General features: G+C 65.9%; 1 protein-coding gene across 2 annotated transcripts in view; it reads right to left on the reverse strand.

Moving 5' to 3' along the window:
- Nucleotides 1-1,566: 1,566 nt before the first annotated feature.
- Nucleotides 1,567-19,096, reverse strand: part of PPP3CA (protein phosphatase 3 catalytic subunit alpha) — a 97,683-nt gene continuing 80,153 nt past the window's right edge. Inside the window, exons 6-14 of one of the 2 annotated variants that reach the window (XM_055144142.1) lie at nucleotides 17,248-17,387; nucleotides 16,716-16,793; nucleotides 15,350-15,444; nucleotides 12,193-12,318; nucleotides 11,493-11,567; nucleotides 9,686-9,770; nucleotides 7,951-8,048; nucleotides 6,150-6,179; nucleotides 1,567-3,907 (exon numbers count right to left, since the gene is read on the reverse strand). In XM_055144142.1, the coding sequence (XP_055000117.1) occupies nucleotides 3,720-3,907; nucleotides 6,150-6,179; nucleotides 7,951-8,048; nucleotides 9,686-9,770; nucleotides 11,493-11,567; nucleotides 12,193-12,318; nucleotides 15,350-15,444; nucleotides 16,716-16,793; nucleotides 17,248-17,387 (915 nt within the window). In that variant the 3' untranslated portion in view covers nucleotides 1,567-3,719. The remainder of the gene's footprint in view (nucleotides 3,908-6,149; nucleotides 6,180-7,950; nucleotides 8,049-9,685; nucleotides 9,771-11,492; nucleotides 11,568-12,192; nucleotides 12,319-15,349; nucleotides 15,445-16,715; nucleotides 16,794-17,247; nucleotides 17,388-19,096) is intronic. The other variant, XM_055144143.1, reaches the window with a different exon arrangement.

Genomic DNA, 19,096 nt, shown 5'->3' on the forward strand with positions numbered 1-19,096 from the left:
CCCGGCGTCCAGCAGCCCAGGCCCGGCCCCCTCGGTCTACGCTGTTTGGGACGGAGCGTAACTCAGCGGCTCCCCAGGCCCCCTGCAGGCAGGACGGGCACCCCCGAGAAACCCTCTGCTGCCCCCCCAGGCTGTGGCCAACCTGAGCTGACGGTTTGCGGGACTGGGAGGGTCACTCTCAGCCAATCCGGCCCGTGCGTGCCGAGCACTTAGGTTAGGAGTCGGTCGGGAATCCAGAACGTTCACAAGGAGCCCTGCCCCACACCTCGGCTTGTCTGACGGCGGATGGATGACGGGGACGCGATGAAAAAGACGACTCAGGTGACGGTCGGATGAAAAGGACAAGCTGACTTCTGTGGGGACAGTCCCCAGGGCTCGCCTGAGGAGCCGGGCCCGTGGGGAGCAGGGCTGGGCGGGAGCTGCGAGACAGGCTGGGGAGGCAGGGCCAGGGGGGACTACAGCCTGGAATGTCCCCAGGTTGCGGGCGGAGCGTCTGTCCCGGGCTAAGCACCAGCCTCGGGCCGCGTCTGTCTCCCGCTCGGGGCAGTGCAGAGAGGCGCATCCGAGCTCCCGGCCCTCACCCCCGACGCCCCGTAGCTCCCGGCGAGGGCCAGCGGGGTCGGGACGGGGCTTCCAGACGCCCAGACTCCCGAGGAGCGGGGGCCATGCACGCCGGCACGACACAGGCCCCACCCACCAGGGCCCCCACGCAGACGCTCAGGCCCCTGCTGCCTTTTCTCCTGCGTTCTCTCGAGAACCCACGGGCCTGCAGAAGCTGTCGGGAAGCCACTCACCTTCGAAACGAAACCGGCTGCTCCGTGTTGCCCGGCGACCAGCTCCGCTGCCCAGCGGACTCCCGGCACACGCAGCACACCCCGAGTGTTGGGACAACGAATAGTTCGAGGGACGATTAACTTCCCCACAGGAGAAAAGGAATCTCCCCTGAGCACCGGAACCTGAGCAGGGCACAGCAGCCTCACTGCAGGGCATCACCAGCCTCAGCTCTGCCCAGCAGGGCCTGAGGGCACAAGCTTGTCCGGGGTCAGCGCGGGTATCCAGGGTCGGCCGCGGCTGTGGGCAGCACCAGGCTGACCCATCACCACACACGAACGCCGTCAGTTTATTCCCTGCTGGCTGGGCGTTGGGGGGGGGGCACCACACTGCCCATGCCGAGTCCTGCCGCCATCCCTGGCCACTGCCCGCTGCGAGGGCCGTCGCTGTGTGTCCAGGCCAGAGGGAGCCCCCCGCCTACCCCCCAAGTGCACACGGGAAGAAGAGGTGACTCCCGAGAAGACAGTGCTGACCTGGCCTCAGTGTCCATCCCTGTGGCTGGACAGTCTGGCCTGGAGTGTGGGCAGGGGGGCAGTGACCCGGGGAAGCTGCAGGAGGCTCTGAGGGCGTCCACGCGCGTGTGGGCACCTGTGTGTACCCGGGGCTCGGGACTCAGCTTCCACGTCTCTCCCCGAGGGAGGCCGCAGGGCGGCGGGGGAAACCGAGGCCGGAGCCTACTGGCGCCTCGCAGACCGCAGACCCCAAAGATCACGCTACAACACGCACACGCACTGCTTATTTTTAATGTCAAATGTTTATTTCTATGCCATAGTTGCCTCAGCACAATTTGTAAAAGAAAGGAATCCAAAAAATGAAAGTCTTTGTCGTCAGGATATTTTCTCTGCAGTTTAAGAAAGAAAACAAACGCCTCCGCGCCAGAGTTACCGTATTTGAAATCATTCTATTGAATCGCATCTAAAGGATTTTCCTTGGAAGTCAAAAAAAAAAAATTTTTTTTTTTTTTGGTGAAAAATATCCACAGGAAAACAATGTTTGGAGTCACTGAATTTGGGGTGGTCTTTGTCAGAGAATATATCTGGAACCTCTGTTCCGGCACACGCTGCCACTGACCGTCAGGGTCTTAGCATTTAATAGAACAGGCATATTTTATCACATGAAGCAAAGTGCACTGGAAATGAACAGTCCGAGACGAGGGGACTGGGGTGCTGAATGCGCGGGGGTCCCCGCTGACCCGTCCAGGGGTGACGGACGACTCTCGCCTGGCTGCCGGCCCGGCCTCCCCGAGGGAGTCTGGACACTCCCACCTGCACAGAGGCGCCGGCAGCCAAGACGCCGGTCACGAGAGGGTGGGTGAGTTTCTCAAGAAAAAGAAGGAGGAAAAAAAGGAATGCTCTGGTTTCTGGTCGGGGTCCCCGCTGGCGGGGCCAGGGACGCGTGTCCCCGCCACGTTCCCCCCCGGAAGGGGGCAGCGGGCTGGGGGCGGCCCCTTCCCAGACTCACAAGGGGCCGAGCTCTGTAAGTTCATGCACGTCTTATTGGAGTATAGAAAATGCTTTGTCTGTTTCATTGTTACAAGTGCATGCTTTGATCGCCAACATTTCAGAGTCAAATTACAAAGGCAAGGCTTTAGGCTGTAGTGAATTACCTGGGCACTTATACAATTGTTAAAAAATATGGATGGACTCGGTGATTGTTTTCAGAATGAACCAGTTGTAACCCGTAACTGATATACAAAGGGAAGAGGGGGAGGGGCGTATTCTGTGGCACGTGACAGAACAGAACAAAATAGCGAAACCATTATGGCATTAACAGTTACCATGCATTTAGAGTTTCACATGTAACTACAAACTTATTTAAATTTCACGAGGTTCGCTAAACATGCTACCATCTATATGTGCACTGACAAGCTTATGTTAAAAACTTTTAAGAATACTCTCCCCTTTAGATTTTTTCAAAGCTTTTTGATTACAAAATTTCAAAGGCATGAAGCATTTTGGAGAATATAAAGTCGGCCGGTATACGCACATTCCCGTACACGTCAGACCACGAAGCGCGTCACAGTCCAGACAGGCCGATAGAGCCATTTTTTTTTTCTTAAAAAACATGCATAGGCAGATTTTTTTTTTTTTTACAGAATATAGATGCTTTATCACTGTACTTAATATGGTGTCTTGTTCACTATACTTAAAATTGCACCACTCATAAATATTTAATTCAGCAAGCCACAACCAAGACTTGATTTATCAACAAAACCCCTAAATATAAACAGCAAAAAAAAAAAAAAAATTAAGATAAATGTAATTATTCCAGTTTTTAAACTTAAAGGAAAAAAAGTCATTGCCAAATGAGCGAGTCTTCTGTGGAAAGAAGGGCTTTCACAGACGCTAAAGGGACCTGAGGTAAGCGTCATCTGCACAAAATCAAACTCTCCTTTTTTGGCATTTTAACAAATTTGCAACATTCTTTTTTTTTTTTCTGTTTTCTGTTTTTTGTTTTTTTAAGACTGCCTAATTCACTTTATAGCCATTGTCTGACAGGAGTAGCAAAACATTATCAATAAATAGTCCTTATTTAGTTTGTACATCGTTTTGTTAAAAATGTTTGATGTCATCCACTTTTAGTGCTGCGACTGTAAACGGACAATAGAGTAAGAAATCAGACAGCTTCCGTGTCCAGTAACGTAAGAAAAGGCCTTTCCTGAACCTCCCTCCGCGCCCCACGCAGCAGGAACCCTGTGCACGCCCCCCGCAGGACAGGCCCGCCGCAGCCCTGCGAAACAGCTCCCCCCAAGCATCTAAAAGGCGTCCCCCAAAGAGGCGTTTAATCACCCCCCACCAAAATATAGTTCATCGTCTCTCCCTCTCCTGCTAGTGTAAACGGAATCCGCGTCCTGCCCGCGCCCGCCGCCGCCGCCGGGCGAGAGCCGGTCACTGCACGTTGCTGCCGTTGCTGTCCGTGCCGTTGGCCTCCGAGGCCAGCGCCTTGTTGATGGAGTTGAGGTTGGCGTCCGCGGGCAGTGCGTCCCGGCGCGGCGGCATCCGCTCGTTGATGCGGTCCAGGCCCTTGGCCTCCTCGAAGCTCGTGATCTTGTGCTGGGGTGAGAATCCCTTGATGGCTAGACAGGGGCATGAGAGGAGACACGGTCAGGCGGGCCCGGGGCGGGCGGGCGGGCGGGCGAGTGCGGCCACGGCCTGGACACAGCACGACACTCCTTACCACTCCGGGCCAGCGCCTCCTGCCAACCCAACTGTCCTCTTCCGGGGCGGATACTGTTCCCGCGTTCCCGCGTGCGCGTCCACACCGTCCAGCGGCAGCGGGCAGGAGCCCCAGGGCCCTCCCCACGGCCGGAAACGCTCACCTTCCAACCGCTGCTCGGCCAGGAAGGGCCGCGTCGGCCTCGCCGCAGACGCCGGCACGGGAGGAAGTGACCGGGCACAGCCAGCGGCCGCGGCCCCGACACTGCCTGGGAACTCGGCTAACAGGGCGCCCGGGAAGGACCGACACGCTCGTGCGTCCACCCTGCCTCGGGGGCCACGGGGAGGGGGACGCCGCCCAGGCCACTCGCACTCCCGCCGGCGGTGGGCAGTCCGCTCCGCTGCCGCCTGCCGTGCCCCTGTCCCCAGCAGCGAACTCAACCGACAGGGGCGCCGGGCACCGTGAAAGTATCTCAGGGCCGACAGGCCTGCTCTGGGCTGGTCATGGCACCGCCGAGCGTCCCGGGGCTGACGCCACCGGGGAGGGAATCTAGCCCGTCGCCAATGCTCAGCCCCCTGGACGGGCTGGCCGGCCAGCAGGGCGGGGACACTCCAAGGCCCGCCCAGGGCAGGTCTGTGGAACTGTCGTCACAGGGGACTTGTCTGGGGGTGGGGGACTGGCAGGAGGGGGCCTGCCAAGGGGGTGGCCCCACCCCACAGCTGCCCCGCACGCCGCAGGGGGAAACCGAGGCCCAGGGCGAAGCTCCCGAGTTCTCCTTTATGCGAGCAACCAACTGCGAGACGGTAAGAGCTGTGGTGTGAGGGGCAGCTGTGGACGCCAGGCCCGGGGCTGGGGGGAACCGCGTGTCGCGGGCACTGGGCCCCGCGCGTCTGGCTACTCGGCATGGACGCCGCTCCTCCTCCGAGACACACACAAGCGCCCGGCGTGCGCTCAGTGGCGAGACGGCAGAAGCGGGAGCCCTGCGGTCAGCACCAACAGCGGGCGCCGGCTCAAAGACCCCGTTAGCATGGCGCCACGGGGGGGGGGGGGCTCCCCCGGCCCCCTGCGCCCCTGCGGAGACGGAAGCAGCCCTGGGTTCTAGCGGCTGGTCAGACGGGGGTTAGGGGTGAGGTGTCGACACAAGACAGTCACAGAAACCACACGACAGCCAAACTACCGACGAGAATGCACACTGCAGGTTAGGACTTGCCGGGAGGGGGAGGGTCCACGTAAATAGCAGGCGGCGCGCTGCTATTTAGGGAGCAGTTGTATTTTCTCTTACAGCGCCACTGTTCCCTGCGAGCACCGAATCGGGTACAAATGGAGAGTCCACAGGTCCCGGAACGCTGGGGCCAGGCAACCAATTTTGGGAAAAGTGAAACATTGCCTTGCAAGAACAAAATACAACTGGAGAATTTTGTTTTAAAGGGGAACTTCGAGTCATCATTCTCTTCCAAATTTCTGGAGGGAGGGAGGGGGTCGTGCCTGGCGCTGCCATCCCTGCGCTGGCCCGGGGGTGCGGGCAAACCTGCCGTGTGCGGCAACACTGGGAGAAATCACTCACAGGCACTGACCGGTGGCCCCAGCCACGTCCACGACACGGGCGTCTTAGACCCTGATGCCCGGCTGCCGCACGACTAAGGGCACGACGGCAGCACGGGCCTCGCCAGCGTCTCCCCCGGGCGAGGGTTTTCCAGAGAAGCAAAGTCCAGGGGAACTAGGGCCAAGGGCTTCCGGGGACCGGAGACTCGCTCACTCGCTCCTTTCTCCTGCCGCTGCGCGGGCCGGGGAGTACTGCTTTCTCACAAACTGTCCAAACAGCCGCCACAGACCCCACCCCACACGGTTCGGAATAAAGGTTTAGCCTTGGTCAGACTGGACTCGTCACAGACCAAGCCAAGCGTAGCTTTGAGAGAAAAAAAACCACCAAACCGACCAGCCGTAAAAGGACATTTTCCCCTTTAAAGCAAGAACATTTGGTTAATACTGAGCCACAACTGTTAGCCCAACACCCACACACTCTGTACAAGCTACAGCAAAAAAATAAAATAAAATAAAAAAAGAGAAGGAAAAGGAGAGAGAGAGAGGAGAGAGGAGAGCAAGAATACAGGCGGCAGGGCCCTTGTCTGTTGCACACAACAGAAAGGACGCTGGCCAATTACCTTCGTCTGCCTCAATAGCCTCAACAGTAGCTGAAGAGAGAAAGGGGGTGCAAAATGAATGAGAGAATGAGCAGAGGGTCCTTAACGCTAAGAACAAACCGGGTGGGGGGCAGTACGCGGCAGTGTTCCTGGCGGGGCCGGCCCGGGGCACGGGTAACAGAGTGACCGCCGCAGAGACGCGACCGAAATGGCGCGTGGCCTGGCGGGGCCCCTGCCGAGGGGGCGCTCCCTCAGGGACCCCGAAGGCTCCTTCACCCGGGCGGGGCGGGGCCGGGCCTGCGTCTGATTCGACAGTGAGGGCGGGAAGTCCCGCCCTGCTGGGCAGCAGGCACTGGCGAAGGCCCCTGGGGGGCGCTGCCACTGGGCTCACTCCCTGGGGCGGGCGGGGTGGTCCCGGCTTGCTCTTGCCGGGAAACCCCATTTAAAACCACTTTTCGGGGGACAGGTGAAGACAGACTGCGGGCAGGCAGCTGCCCGCTCGCTCCTGCAGGCCGGGCGCCCGGGCCAGGGCCACTTGCTATTGGCCCAGTTCTCAGCCAGATGCGAGACTGCTGGGACTCTGGGATGTTTGACATCTGGACGCTGCCGTATGTGGACTCGCACTCGTCACTCAGAGCGAGCACCACCTGTGCCGGGCGCTTTCTGAAGCCCCGTGGCCGCCCACCCGGACAGTGGCCTGGGGTCTGCTTCCCGTGTCCTCCACGAGAGGGGCGGCCACGCCACGGGAAGCTGAGTCACGTGTGTGGGGGGGGCGAGGGTGCGTGTGCACGTGACGCCTGAGGCTGCCGTCGTGCTTCTACGTGTGTCTGGGTCGTACGTGTGACAAAACAGGAACACGAACCAATGAGTAAAAAAGAGAGGAGGAAACTCAAAAAGGGAAGAAACTGAACAACCAAGGCCAAAATGTGGGTGAAGGTCCAGGAAGGAAAGGCGCGGAGCGGAGGGACTCGGACAGCTGGAGTTCAGGAGCCGAGTGCGAGCTCGGAGGCGGGGTGTCGCGTGCGAGGGGGCTCGGGACAGCACGTCGGCAGGGGAGGGGCGGGATGAGCGTCCCCGGGTCGTGGGGGGCGGCAGCTACAGGCAGTGGCCCCGGGTCCTTTCTTACCTTTCCTGACAGTCTCTGCCCCCTGGGCAAGGCCAGAGGCGTGGGGGGGGGGGACTCCGTGGGGGGGCAGGGCAGGCACCGTGCGGCCCTGGGGGGCCGGGGCCGTGTGTGAGTCTACCCGAGTGACAGGGCCAGAGGGGCGGCCGGGGGGACAGTCGGGGTGGGGGGACGGGGAGGCGAGTCCGACAGTGTCCCGGGGGCACAGCCGTGCTCAGGCCTGGGGTAGCAGCAGCACCAGAGCTCCCAAGGGGCAGGGGGCAGGGTCGGGTGAGCACTGTGCTCTGGGCACCACCAGCCCGGACAGCTGCTGAGGCCACAGGGACGGGGGAGCCTGGGGCTTCTCTGCCACGTCCGTCACGCGTGTCTCAAGTGCCCGAGGGGCCCCGTGTCTGTGTTTCTGTGGATCCACAGGATCCCGCGTGACCCGGCGCCCGCGGAGGCACAGGTGCTCCCGGCCCCCGGGAGTGCTCGGGAGGCTCCCGTGTGGCCCCTTCCGCTCCCTGCACCTGGCTCGGGCGAGCAGAGCTGCGGAGTCTGTGCCCCCGCGTGGGCGGGGCGGGAGGGGCCAGGCTCGAGCTGCCGCCACCCTTGGAGGGCGTCCCCCCCCCCCGCCGCTGCCGGGAACTAGGGGCCGAGTGTGGCCTGAGTGGGGGGGGGGGCTCCAGGGGCGCGTGGGGGTCCCGCCCCCGCTCTTACCGCTCTGCAGGGTCTGCTTTCCTCCGGACAGCACCCCGCTGGGGAGCATCCCCGTGGGCGTCAGCCCCTTCAGCGTCAGCACGCTCTCGCTCTCCTCCCTGCAGGGCGAGACGCTCAGTGGCGCGGGCGCAGGGCGGGGGACACGGCAGCCCGCCTCCCACGGGCTAGTCGGGACGGCCGAGGGCGAGGGGGCCTGGGGCCTCGGTGCCCCCACACGGGCGGGGACGGGCGCCGGTGGGGGCTGGACATTGGCGAGGGCTGGACGCTGGCGAGGGCTGGACCCTGGCGGGGGCTGGACGCTGGCAGGGGCCAGACACTGGCAGGGGCCGGACGCTGGCAAGGGCTGGACGCTGACGAGGGCTGGACGCTGGCGGGACTGGACACCAGCCATGCCCACGCATGCTGCCTCGCTGCTCTCTGCTTCCCTCCGTCCTCGCGACGTGGCTGGGTGTGCGGGACGCTCTGCTCGGCTCCTCCTGGCCCCGGCTGGGTGGGGCGTGGGCTCTTGCTGCCCATCCAGAACCGAGTCCTGCTCTCGGTCCCCAGGACCTGCTCCGGAACCTTCTAACGTCCGGTCACTCACAGCCCCTGGATTCCTTCCGTGCAGTGTCCAGCCAGACCCGATCCCAGGAGAGCAGACGCCCCCGCGTCCTCCTGACGCTGCCACGGCCACGGGGCCCCCAAGCGCGACCCCTGACCTCCTGCTTCCCGTCTTTCCGACGCATCTTCCAGTGGGGCAGGAGGCCCTGAGGCGGCGGTGGGCTTTGAAACGCAGCAACTGGACGGTCCAGTCTCAGCTCTTCCCTCGTGCCACAGCCCACACTCAGAGAGGCCGGAGGTCAGGGCACCGCGTCCTCGGGCCTGGGGTCCCCGGACAGTGGAGGGCGCCCCCTCCCAGCCTCGGGGTCCCCTCCCGCTCCTCCGGGAGTCTCATGACACATCTCTGCCAGGCTCGGGTCACCCAGAACTCAGGGCGCTGTCCAGCCGGGACCACTGGGACGGGGGTGGCTGGAGGCCGTGGTCCTGCCTCCTTCCCGGTCACTCTCAGCTGAGCCAGGCGGCCGGGGAGACTCGGGGCAGTGTGAGAAGGGCCCTGGGACTCTGATGGTGGACGCTCCCCAAGAGGCCAGCCGGAGTCGGCCACCCCCGCGGGCAGACACGCCCCCACAGCAGCGGCAGTTCTGCAGAGGGACGGGTCACTGGGTACTGCCCAAGACTCGACAACCAGGTTCAGGGAGTCGACACCCCCCAAGGAGGTAGCTGCTTCCCAGACGCACGCTCAGGAGTAACACCGGCCCGGGCTGAGTTAAGAAAGAGTCCCGGGGAGAGTGCGCAGGGGCAGGGCCGGGCCCGCGGGGGCAGGCAGGGAGAGACCTGGGCGGCAAGCGGGGTGCGGGCCGGAATCGTGCCCTGACCCGCCGTCGGTCCTGGTGCCAGCGTTTAAAAAACAAAGTTCAAAAAGTAGCTGGTGCCAGGGGCCTGCGACTCTGTTTCTGAGGCTCCTACGATGTGGAAGTCTCCAGGCCGTCTCCCGAGGCCCAGCGCGAGGGCCCTGCTACCCGGGCCCGCTGGGGGACCGGCCGCGAGCTCCCCCCAAAGGCTTCCAGGGTGCCCTCGGCCCCCGGGGACAGCCGTGCCTCTGAAGGGCTCTGTCCCGCGAGTGAGTCCCAACACCCCACCACCAGACGCCGAGGGGACGGCAGAGGGGGCCCCGCGGGGCGGGGCGGACGCTCACCTGAGCACGGAGAACACCCTGGCCATCTTGCCGATGGCCCGGATCTTGTTCCTGATCACCTCCTTCCGGGCTGCGGCCGTCGCCCCTGCAAACAGAGCGGGCGTCAGGCGTGCTCTGGCGCACACAGGGACTGGCCACCGCTCCTCGTGCCCCCGGCGGCAGAGACCCTCTCCGGCCAGGGCCAGGGGACACTGTCCCCCTCCCGCACCAGGAAGCCCCCACGCGGCCGGCGGGAAGACGCGAGCTGTCCAATCCCGCTCGCAGGTCGGGGAGGGGCCGGAGGTGACCACACGTCAGGACATCACTTGCAGTCACAGCCCCGCACCCAACACCACAGGCTGACCTGCAGGACGGGCCCGATCAAGCCTGGCGCTGGCTGCCAGCCCCGGGCAAGGCGGGGTGACGGCCCCCCGAGGCCACTCGTGAGGATGACCCTGCTCAGCACATCAGCGTCCAGCAACTTCCCTGCAGCCTCGTCCAACTCATGCCACGAGCAAGGCCGTCCCGACACCTGGCGGGGTTCAGAGCCGCTCCCCTGGGGCCGGGCTCGTGCCGGCCCCTTCGCTCCAGGGAGTTACAGTCAACTCCGAATCCTGCTTTGCAGCGCCCTATCACGGCTGTGGAAGGCTCGGGGGTCCACGTTCCCCAGGTCCTCGTGGCCAGGGAGGCACCCGGCTCTGCCCAGGGGCCAGGAGGAGCCGGGACCCAGCCCGGGGTCTCACGCACGCGAGGCGAGAGCCGAGAAGTTTAAATGAACGAAACTGAAGTAAATACCCGAGGCCGCGCGACTCGGTGTCCGAAAGCTCCCGAGTGATCAGGATCACGACTGCAGGCGTGTGCCAGAGCGTGGGGCGGGCGTGTGGGGCAGGGGCACGTGGCCCCAGTGGCTGGGAAGGGGCGGCCTCAGCACTGGGACCAGCGGGGTCGGGAGAAATGCCTCCAGGGAGGAAAACGTCACCCCAGGCCCCCGGCATCCAGCCTGGGCAGCGGGGCCCCTGTCCAGAGGGAAGCGGCCCCTGCTGGCCCCTGCACTGGCCAGCGTCTCGCCCCGGAAACACCCGCGGTGGCACCAGGCCCTCCAACAGCGGCTGCAGGGCACAGACGCCGAGTGTGGCTGGCGGCCTCCGCCTGAGATGCGGAAACGCTTACGCCAAGGAGCACCGGAGCAGGAGCCAGCCAGGCCCTCGCCAAGGCCTCCCCCCGCTGGGACCTGCCCGGCCCCTGGCTCCCGGCGCCACCCTTCCTGGCCGAGCTCGCCAGGGCCTGCCGGGGGTGTCCCCGAGGGGGAGCCAGCAGGGGCTGGGGTGGGGCCACCCCACACTCTCCGCGGGCTCAAGGCCCCGCTCCAGCCTCACCACCCGTGTCCCTCCTGGACAAGGTGCTCTCTGGGGGACGCGCTGGGGCCCTGCAGGGCTGCTCCGGGCGGGGAAGGAGGCGCCCGTGTGCCCGCCCCGAGGCGAGGCCCAGAGCTCAGCCCCCCACCGAGAGCGAAAGCCACAGCCCGGGGAGGGGCCGAGCCGTGTGGGGAAGGAGGACCCCCACGGCCCCTGGCACGGCCCCTGGCACGTGGGCAAGGCTGAAGGAGGAGGCCGAGGGACAGAGCACAGCACCCCTCAGGGCAGGGTCGCCACAGAGCCGCACCTCGGAGACGCCTGGGCCCAGCCGACGCCCCAGAACCAGCCCCGGAACCAGCCCTGGAACCAGCCCTGGAACCAGCCCCGGAACCAGCCCCAGAACCAGCCCCAGAACCAGCCCTGGACCCAGCCCCGGAACCAGCCCCAGAACCAGCCCTGGACCCAGCCCTTACCGTCAAAGCCGTCCTCCTCCGACCCCAGCTCGTCGTCCGAGCAGATGTTGAGGACGTTCACCAGCATCTCGGTCACTGAGGAGAGTCTCGAGTTAGGGACCAGCCCGCAATGCTCCCCCCTCGGCCACCTGGGGGGTGGCCTGTGAGAGGCGAGGGCGGGGGGCTGGCCACGGGGTGTGGGGGGCGCGGCTGGGCTGGGCCTGCGCTTGCACCATCCCGGTCACGTCACCACCAGGCAAGGAAGAGTACTGAAGGGGGATACAGAAACAGGGGCGTGACGTGTCTCGGTACTGGGTGCGAGTGCTCCCTTAGGGGAAGGAAGGCGAGCGGGAAGGAACGGCCAGTGCTCCCAAACAGAGGCCGGCGAGCAGAGTGACCGCACTGCCGACTACCCCACCTTAGGGCACCCAGCGGGACGTCCTGCCCCGGGTTCCGCCAAGTGCCGCTGGGCTCTGTGACATCACCGGGCGGGAGGAAGCGGCTCTTCTACCACTCACAGGGAGTTTGTGCAAAGGACGGGCGGCAGGGACAGGGCCGAGGGACAGGGCGCCTCCTGGGCGCCGGGGCGGTACGGGGCCTGCCAGCTGGTGCCCGCGGGGGCCGTGAACCGCTGGCCGGGCGCAGGGTGTCCCGGCGGCCCCCGGGCTCCAGTCCCGCCTCCACGCCTGCCGCGAGAGCACCCCCGATCCCAGCCACGCACCTTTCTCCCCGACGAAGGGCAGGGACCAGGTGAAGACGTCCATGAAGTTGGGCAGCCAGTAGGGGTGCGGCGAGCAGTTGAACTGCCGGATGTTCATGACGTTGTTCTCGTACTTCAACACTGCGGCTGGAGGGGGGAGGCAGGTCGGGCCCGGTACCCGGCCGTGCGGGAGCAGCCTCGGCACCCCTGGGTGCAGGGCGCCGTGGGGAGGGCGGGAGGGGGGCCTGCGGCCGAGCCCTCACTGCGTCCCACAGCCCCGGAGCCCCCCAGCTCCGGCCCCCCGAGACACTCAGCCCGGGATGCAGAGGGCGAGGGGGCCCGCTCCCCGCAGACCCCAAGTCCCGCCACGGCGGCCGCGGACGTGCTTCCTCCCCCGAGGCCCTGGTCACGGGGTCAAGGGCCACAGCGTGAGCATGGGTGAGCGGGACGCACCGCGGCCGACAGCCTGGAGCGTGGAGGCACAGGGGCGGTAGGGCCACCGGAGGGAGGAGGGAGGCGGCGGCTGAGGCCCCGGGGGTCTCCCACTGCTGCCAGGACCAGACCCGGGAAACTGTTTCCTCGGCCCTGCAGGCGGCATCGGGCAGTGAGTGTCTGGCCCTCGCCCAGGCAGCCGCTCGCCTCCTGGCCCCGACTCCACGCCCTCCCCTCCGCCTGTGGGACAAGCGTGGCTCCAGCCCGGGCTCCTGAGGACAGCTCGCGAGAGCACCGTCCAGGAACACGCGGGGGTGCCTGCCCACGGAGGCCGAGCGCGGGACCGAGATCAGGAGACCTGGGGGTCGCGGGCTCGGCCCTCGGGCGGCCGGGGGAAGCGGCAGGAAGCACCTCCGCACTGCAGGCTCGGTCCCTGAACATAATCCCACACGCCAGCCCTGCCCCGAGCACTGCCTGCGGAGCTCCCGAGGTGCTCAGCACTCGCGCTCTGCACAAGCTGGCTCCCCCCAGGCCTGCCTGACCGCTGGCCTCAGCCCTGACCCTGGCCTCAGCCCTGACCCTGGCCTCAGCCCTGACCGCTGGCCTTAGCCCTGACCGCTGGCCTCAGCCCTGACCCTGGCCTCAGCCCTGACCACTGACCTCAGCCCGGACCTCTGGCCTCAGCCCTGACCCTGGCCTCAGCCCTGACCACTGACCTCAGCCCGGACCTCTGGCCTCAGCCCTGACCCTGGCCTCAGCCCTGACCCTGGCCTCAGCCCTGACCGCTGGCCTCTGCTGTGCTGACCCCTCCGTCCCCGTCACACTGCTGCGCTGTCCCTGTGCTCGTGCACAGTCCCCCGACGGGCGCGTGGCAGAGGCAGGTTCCAGAACGAGCCCGAGCGTGGCCCTGCTCAGCCCGCTGTCCCCCCAGGGGACGGTGTGTCTGAGGGGCCTCTGAGCACCAGGCACGGCCGCCGGGCTCAGGCCTCGTCTCAGCACAAGGCCCGAGCAGGCGCCTCAGAAACGCCACCAGCTTCTCTGTTGCTTTTTAAAAGAAAACCTCTGACGTGAAATACACGTGAGGGCCAGAGAGAGAGTCCAGTGGGTAGAGCACTTGCATGTGGCTGGCCCAGATTCAGTACCTGCACCCACGGGGCCCCTGGAGCCCCTCCAGGAGAGCTCCCGAGCACTGCTGGTGGGGCCCTAAACAAAAAACACCCCCCACCCCCCAAGCAAATACCGTGGCAGAGACATTTTTCTTGAGTAAAAAACTCATGGAAAAAGACTCCGGTAACCGTATGCTACTATCACTCACTGACTTTGTTTCTGCACAACGTCCTCAGAACACATGAAACATGTATGAAACATGCATGAAACAGTCAAGGGTGCTGGAAGCTCGAGTTCTGTGAAGACTGAGCTGCCTTCAGACGCGGTTCTGCCCCAGTGCCCTGGCGAGTCCATCACCACGGACCATCTCCCGCTGCAAGGGGCAGGTTCGCATCCGCAGACTTTGGCCAGAGAAGCTGCCCCACCCCTTCCCCAGGCCCCCCAGGCACGGACGGGACCCTCCCGCAGGGCTGAGCCGCCCCCTCCACACACGCCCCTGCGGGACGGAGCTGCAGGGCTGCGGGCAGAGGGAAGCGGAGCCCGAGAGGTGACGGACGAGACGGGGTGTGTGGGGCAGAGCTGGGGAGGTCACCGGTTCCCCGACCCCCACCCCCCGCCGGGCCCCTCTCTGTCCCCTCCAAACCCAGAGTGCCCGGGGCACCTCCTGTCCCGCAGGGTCCCGAGGCGGGCCGCCCCGTGGTGCTCAGCGGTGGGAGTGAGACCCCCGGCCCCCAGGGCCACACCCACGAGTGCCAGGAGCAGGCGGCCGCCCCGGCCGGGCCCACAGCAGGTGCCCACGAAGGCCGGCTGAGGGCCGAGGGAGGGGCTGGGCCATAGGGCTTCCCCAGGGGTCTCCCACACTCGGCCCTCCCCCAGGAGAGACGCCCCCCAGCAAAGGTCCCCAGGGAAGGGGCTGTGGGGCACGTGCGGGGACGGTTCTGCCCCCGTCAGCGCCCAGCACCGGGGCTCGAGGGGCGGCACCGTCCCCTCCCGCTGAGAAGGGGGGCTCGTCCCAGACCCCCAGCGGGTGTCAGAGGACGCTGTGCGCCCCAGTGGACGCCAAGCCCCGCGCTGCCCTGTGAGTGCGTCTTGAGGGCTGGGAGGGGCCTGGGTGCGGCCGGGGTCCCTGGAGAGGCCTCCCAGGGCAGGGCGGGGGCACGGTCAGGGCAAGTCCCGGCAGGCAGGAGTTCTCAGAAACCAGGTCTGGGGCTGACCCCGACACCCAGGGCGCCAGGAGGGCAGGCGGGAGGGCCCGAGTCGGGCCAGCTGCCCCCGACTGCCTGCCACCTGCCTGGGGCTGCTCTCCCCTGGGGACGTGAGACAGAGGCGGACGCCAGGCCACCCGAGACAGGCGGCTGCTGTCCCGGACACGCGCACGGGCTCCAGGGACGAGGGTGCCCCCACTGCCCGGTCAGAGCAGCAGGGCGCGCGTGGGCGGGGCGAGGGCTGCGGGGGTCCCTGTCTCTCACGGGGCCCATCTGTGGCCTCCCCGCCCATGGCCGGGCTGAAGCGCCCCACGAAGCTCCTCAGATCTCCGGGGGCACCAACACGCCCCCCACCCCCACGCAGGGCAGAGCTCGGGACGGCTGCCAGGGCCGTTCCCGCCCGAGACCCTCGCGGCCCGGGCGGCAGGTCCCACCTTTGTTGTTGTACACGTCCAGGTAGTTGGGCGCCGAGAAGATGGTGATCAGAGACGGGAAGCCCGTGGTCTGGCTCTTCCTGTACATGCGGTACCTGGGCGGAGACACGCGTGAGGGGACGCACTGCCCCCGGAGGGCGCGGAGGGCACGACTCGACGGGCCAGCAGCCTCCCGGCAGGCCCCGCCCACCCGCCCGCAGCGGGGCTCAGGCGCGCCCGGGGGGGCCCTGCGCTGTGTGCGGGCGAGCACCCCAAGCGCGAGAGCACCGCCCCAGCTACCGCGTCCTCGGGGGGAGCGAGCCTGCCGCCCGCAGGTGACGGGAAGGGGCGGCCCGGCTCTCTCCCCATGAACACCACGTCCTGTGCGAATGACTTCAGAACTGGCTTCAGAGCATCGCCCCCAAGAACATCGGGGTTCCCGTCCCCCCGGACACATTCCGTGTGTCGTTCCCGGTGGGTGGACCAGGCCTGGCCCCCAGGGGCCTCGAGGCAGACGGGAGCCGCCACGTGACGCCTGGTGTGGCAGCGCGGCTCCGCCCAGCACGGCATCTGGACGCGCCCTGGCTGCTTCGGCCGGTGCCGGCGAGGCAAGGCCTTGCGGGTGGGCCAGCCCCACAGGGTCCCCAAGCACTGCAGGGAGTGGCCCCGGACCACACTGAGTGAGTGGTCAGAGGAGCTGAAGGTTTCAGGGACTCGGGTAACGGCCCAGATGTGGGGCTGGACCCCCACGCAAAGGCCAGGGGGCAGGGCTGAGCCACGGGGGGACGCGGGGTCTCGCCCGCCTGCAGCAGGCCCCGGAGTGGGAGGCCTGGGAGGGCCTCGGGATGCTGGGCTCCGGGGTCCACACGGGACCCACACAGGCTTGTCCTTTGCCCGAGCCCAGCCTGCAGGCGCGTCTCGAGCCCCTTGGAGGGGGCGTCCGGGCTCTCGGAGTGAGCAAAACTGCGGCCACTGCCCCGCCGCTCAGACTCACCCACCAGGGGGCGGTTCCGGACACAACCGGCCGTACCGGAAACCGCCAGGCACAAGCGAAGCCCCGCTGTGCGCTGGTTGGTTGGAACCAAGCACTGAACGTTACTCATCGCTGAGTATGTTTGGTGTTGTCCTCGGGGGACACAGTGACGTCCCTGCACAGGGAACAGCGTACACCACCCCCACGACGTTCCTGTCACCCTCGGGAGCAGCCGCGGCCGGCGCCGAGGGCGGGAGCGGGAGGAAGCCGCAGGGCGCGGGGGCAGGCTCAGGACCCCGGGACAGCCCCACCGAGGGCCCCTGCTCTGAGCCTCAGGACAGGACCCGGACGACGCTCTCGGGGGTAGGCCAGACCCACGTGGGGACGGGGACGGGGACGGGGGCCGCCACTTACCCTGCGTCCTGGGCCTCGTGGGCCCGGAGGATGGACAACAAGTTATTGTGCTGCAGGAACTCACACACGGCTGGGTAGCTGCCGGGGAGAGGGAGGCACACGTCAGGGGCCCCCGGGACACAGGGTCACACCAGGTGACCGTGCACAGGCTCTGCCACCCAGGGCACATGGCCACTACCGCCCGGGGCACAGCCGCTACCACCCAGGGGCACCGTCTCTAACGCCCGGGGAGGAACACAGTGTCCAGGCCGCACTGTCCCTTCCCCTCTGCATGTTTTCTCGGAAGATTCTAGCATGACTTACTTATCCTTCATGCTCCCCAAGAGTGCTCCCGCCCTGAAACTACATTCATCCCCAAGCTGGGCTCATCCGAGAGCACGGGAGAGAGGGAGAGTGAGAGAGGGAGAGAGAGAGAGGGGAGAGAGAGGAGAGAGAGAGAGGAGATGGGCAAGAGAGGGAGAGAGAGGAGAGAGGGGGAGAGAGAGAAGGGGTGGGGGGAGGGGGGAGGGGAGGGGGAGGGGCGGGCGCCCACCTGTAGAAGTAGGAGCAGCCCCTGACGGTGTTGTGCGTGAAGTGCTCCTGCGTCTTCTCGTTCCCGAAGTCCTCCAGCGGGTCCGACCACAGGATGTCGCACATGGGCCCGTAGGCGGGCGGCTCTTTGAACCGGTCTAACTGGGGGGACAGGAGGGCACCCTCAGCACCGCGCCCCTGCCCGCCTCTCCCGTGACTGCCGGGCCCCGGGTGGGCGGACGCGCTCCCCTCCACTCTGCCGTGTGGACACGGGCACCGGGCACTGCGAGGGGGCGGCTCCAGGGCGGGCCGGGGCCGAGCAGGGACGGCAGCCGGAGCGTGGGCGGGCCGGCCCCTGGCACCGGCCCGGGCCTCCCTGGGCAGAGCTGCGGAACACGAGCAGAACAATCCAAGCTGCCGCCCCGCGCCTGCCTTACCCGCAGCCCTCGCCTGGAGTTCACTGTCCAGCTACAAGCGCTCAGCAAGAGCACTGGGGGCGGGCTGAGGTACGAGCAGTGCGAGGGCCAGGCCCGGTGTTTCTCCAGCTCTAGTCTACCAGGGTCTAAGCACAGCAGCAGGCTCTCGGTCAGTCAGTCGTGAGAACACAACCTCCCGGGACAGAGCGGCAGTCCCAGCAGCTCCGAGGCGGACGTCCCTGATGCCTGATGCTGACCATCCCTCTCCGAGTCTAAGCAACACGCCCGCCCGGCCAGTGACCACACTCCATTTTCCCGGGACGTGAAGGTGACAGGAATAACGATTCTGCTACTATGAATCCCCTTGCTAGTGTCTGAAAGGAACGAAGCGCCAGTTCCTGGCTCGCACACCTACAGCAGACTTCAGAAGACCCTGCAGGCCAGCGTCACGTGACCCACGAAATACCCAGGACAAACTCGGCCTGTCCAAGGCCCATGAATGATGCACTCGGGGAAGGGAGCCCCCGGCAACACTGCGAGCACGAGACACGCAGAGAGTCGTGCCGAGAGACGGCTGAGGGGGGCTCTGGTCCGCACGGACCCCAGTCCACGGGCTGGGCAGCACCAGACGCAAAGCTGAAGGCCAGGGCTCAGAGCGTGCCCGGGTGCAAGTCCCCGGAGTCTGCACAGGACACGGAGTCCTCAGCCAGAGACCAAGGACCAGCCACACCTCAGGGGGCGGAGCTGGGGACCCAGAGTCTACGCCCCAATGCTCGAGCCAGGGAGGGCCCTCCTGGGACCCACACAGAGCCCCCCTGGGACCCACACAGAGCCCCCCTGGGACCCACACAGAGCCCCCTGGGACCCACACAGAGCCTCCCTGGGACCCACACAGAGCCCCTCTGGGACCCACACAGAGCCCCCCTGGGACCCACACTGAGCCCCCCTCGGACTCCCACACAGCCCACCTGACCCCCCTGCCCCCCGGGCTGAGCCTGATGGGGGTGAGCAAGGCTGCCTGTGGCTGGGCTTATGAAGACCGTGCAGGTCAGCTGGACGTCCGCATACCTGGACTGTGCTGAAAGGCTACTAAAACAGGGGTCTCTCAACTGTGGACTCTGATGGGGGACACTCAGGGCGCCCGTGACTTATTTCCTGGACATGGCGAATTCCATGAAGAAAAGGAATAAAAACACCCCCGCAGAGACAGCTGCTCAGTTGTGGTGCTGGTGACGCCCCCCCCCCCCCCACTTCTCACACCAGTGCCGTCCACGGGCTGAGAAGGCTTTGCTGAGTTCCCAGGAACCCTGCACTCCAGGAGGGCAGGCAGTGAGGCGTCCACCTTCCGTGCAGCTTGCTCACGTCACAGGGATGAAGCGTGAACAACGCCCGTGTCGCGGCGGGCCTGCACCAAGAGGCCTCGCCCAGGGGCGCTCGTGACGCCGCCAGACGCCC

This window comes from Sorex araneus, chromosome 6, assembly GCF_027595985.1.
Source record: "Sorex araneus isolate mSorAra2 chromosome 6, mSorAra2.pri, whole genome shotgun sequence".
In the NCBI taxonomy this organism is placed as follows: domain Eukaryota; kingdom Metazoa; phylum Chordata; class Mammalia; order Eulipotyphla; family Soricidae; genus Sorex; species Sorex araneus.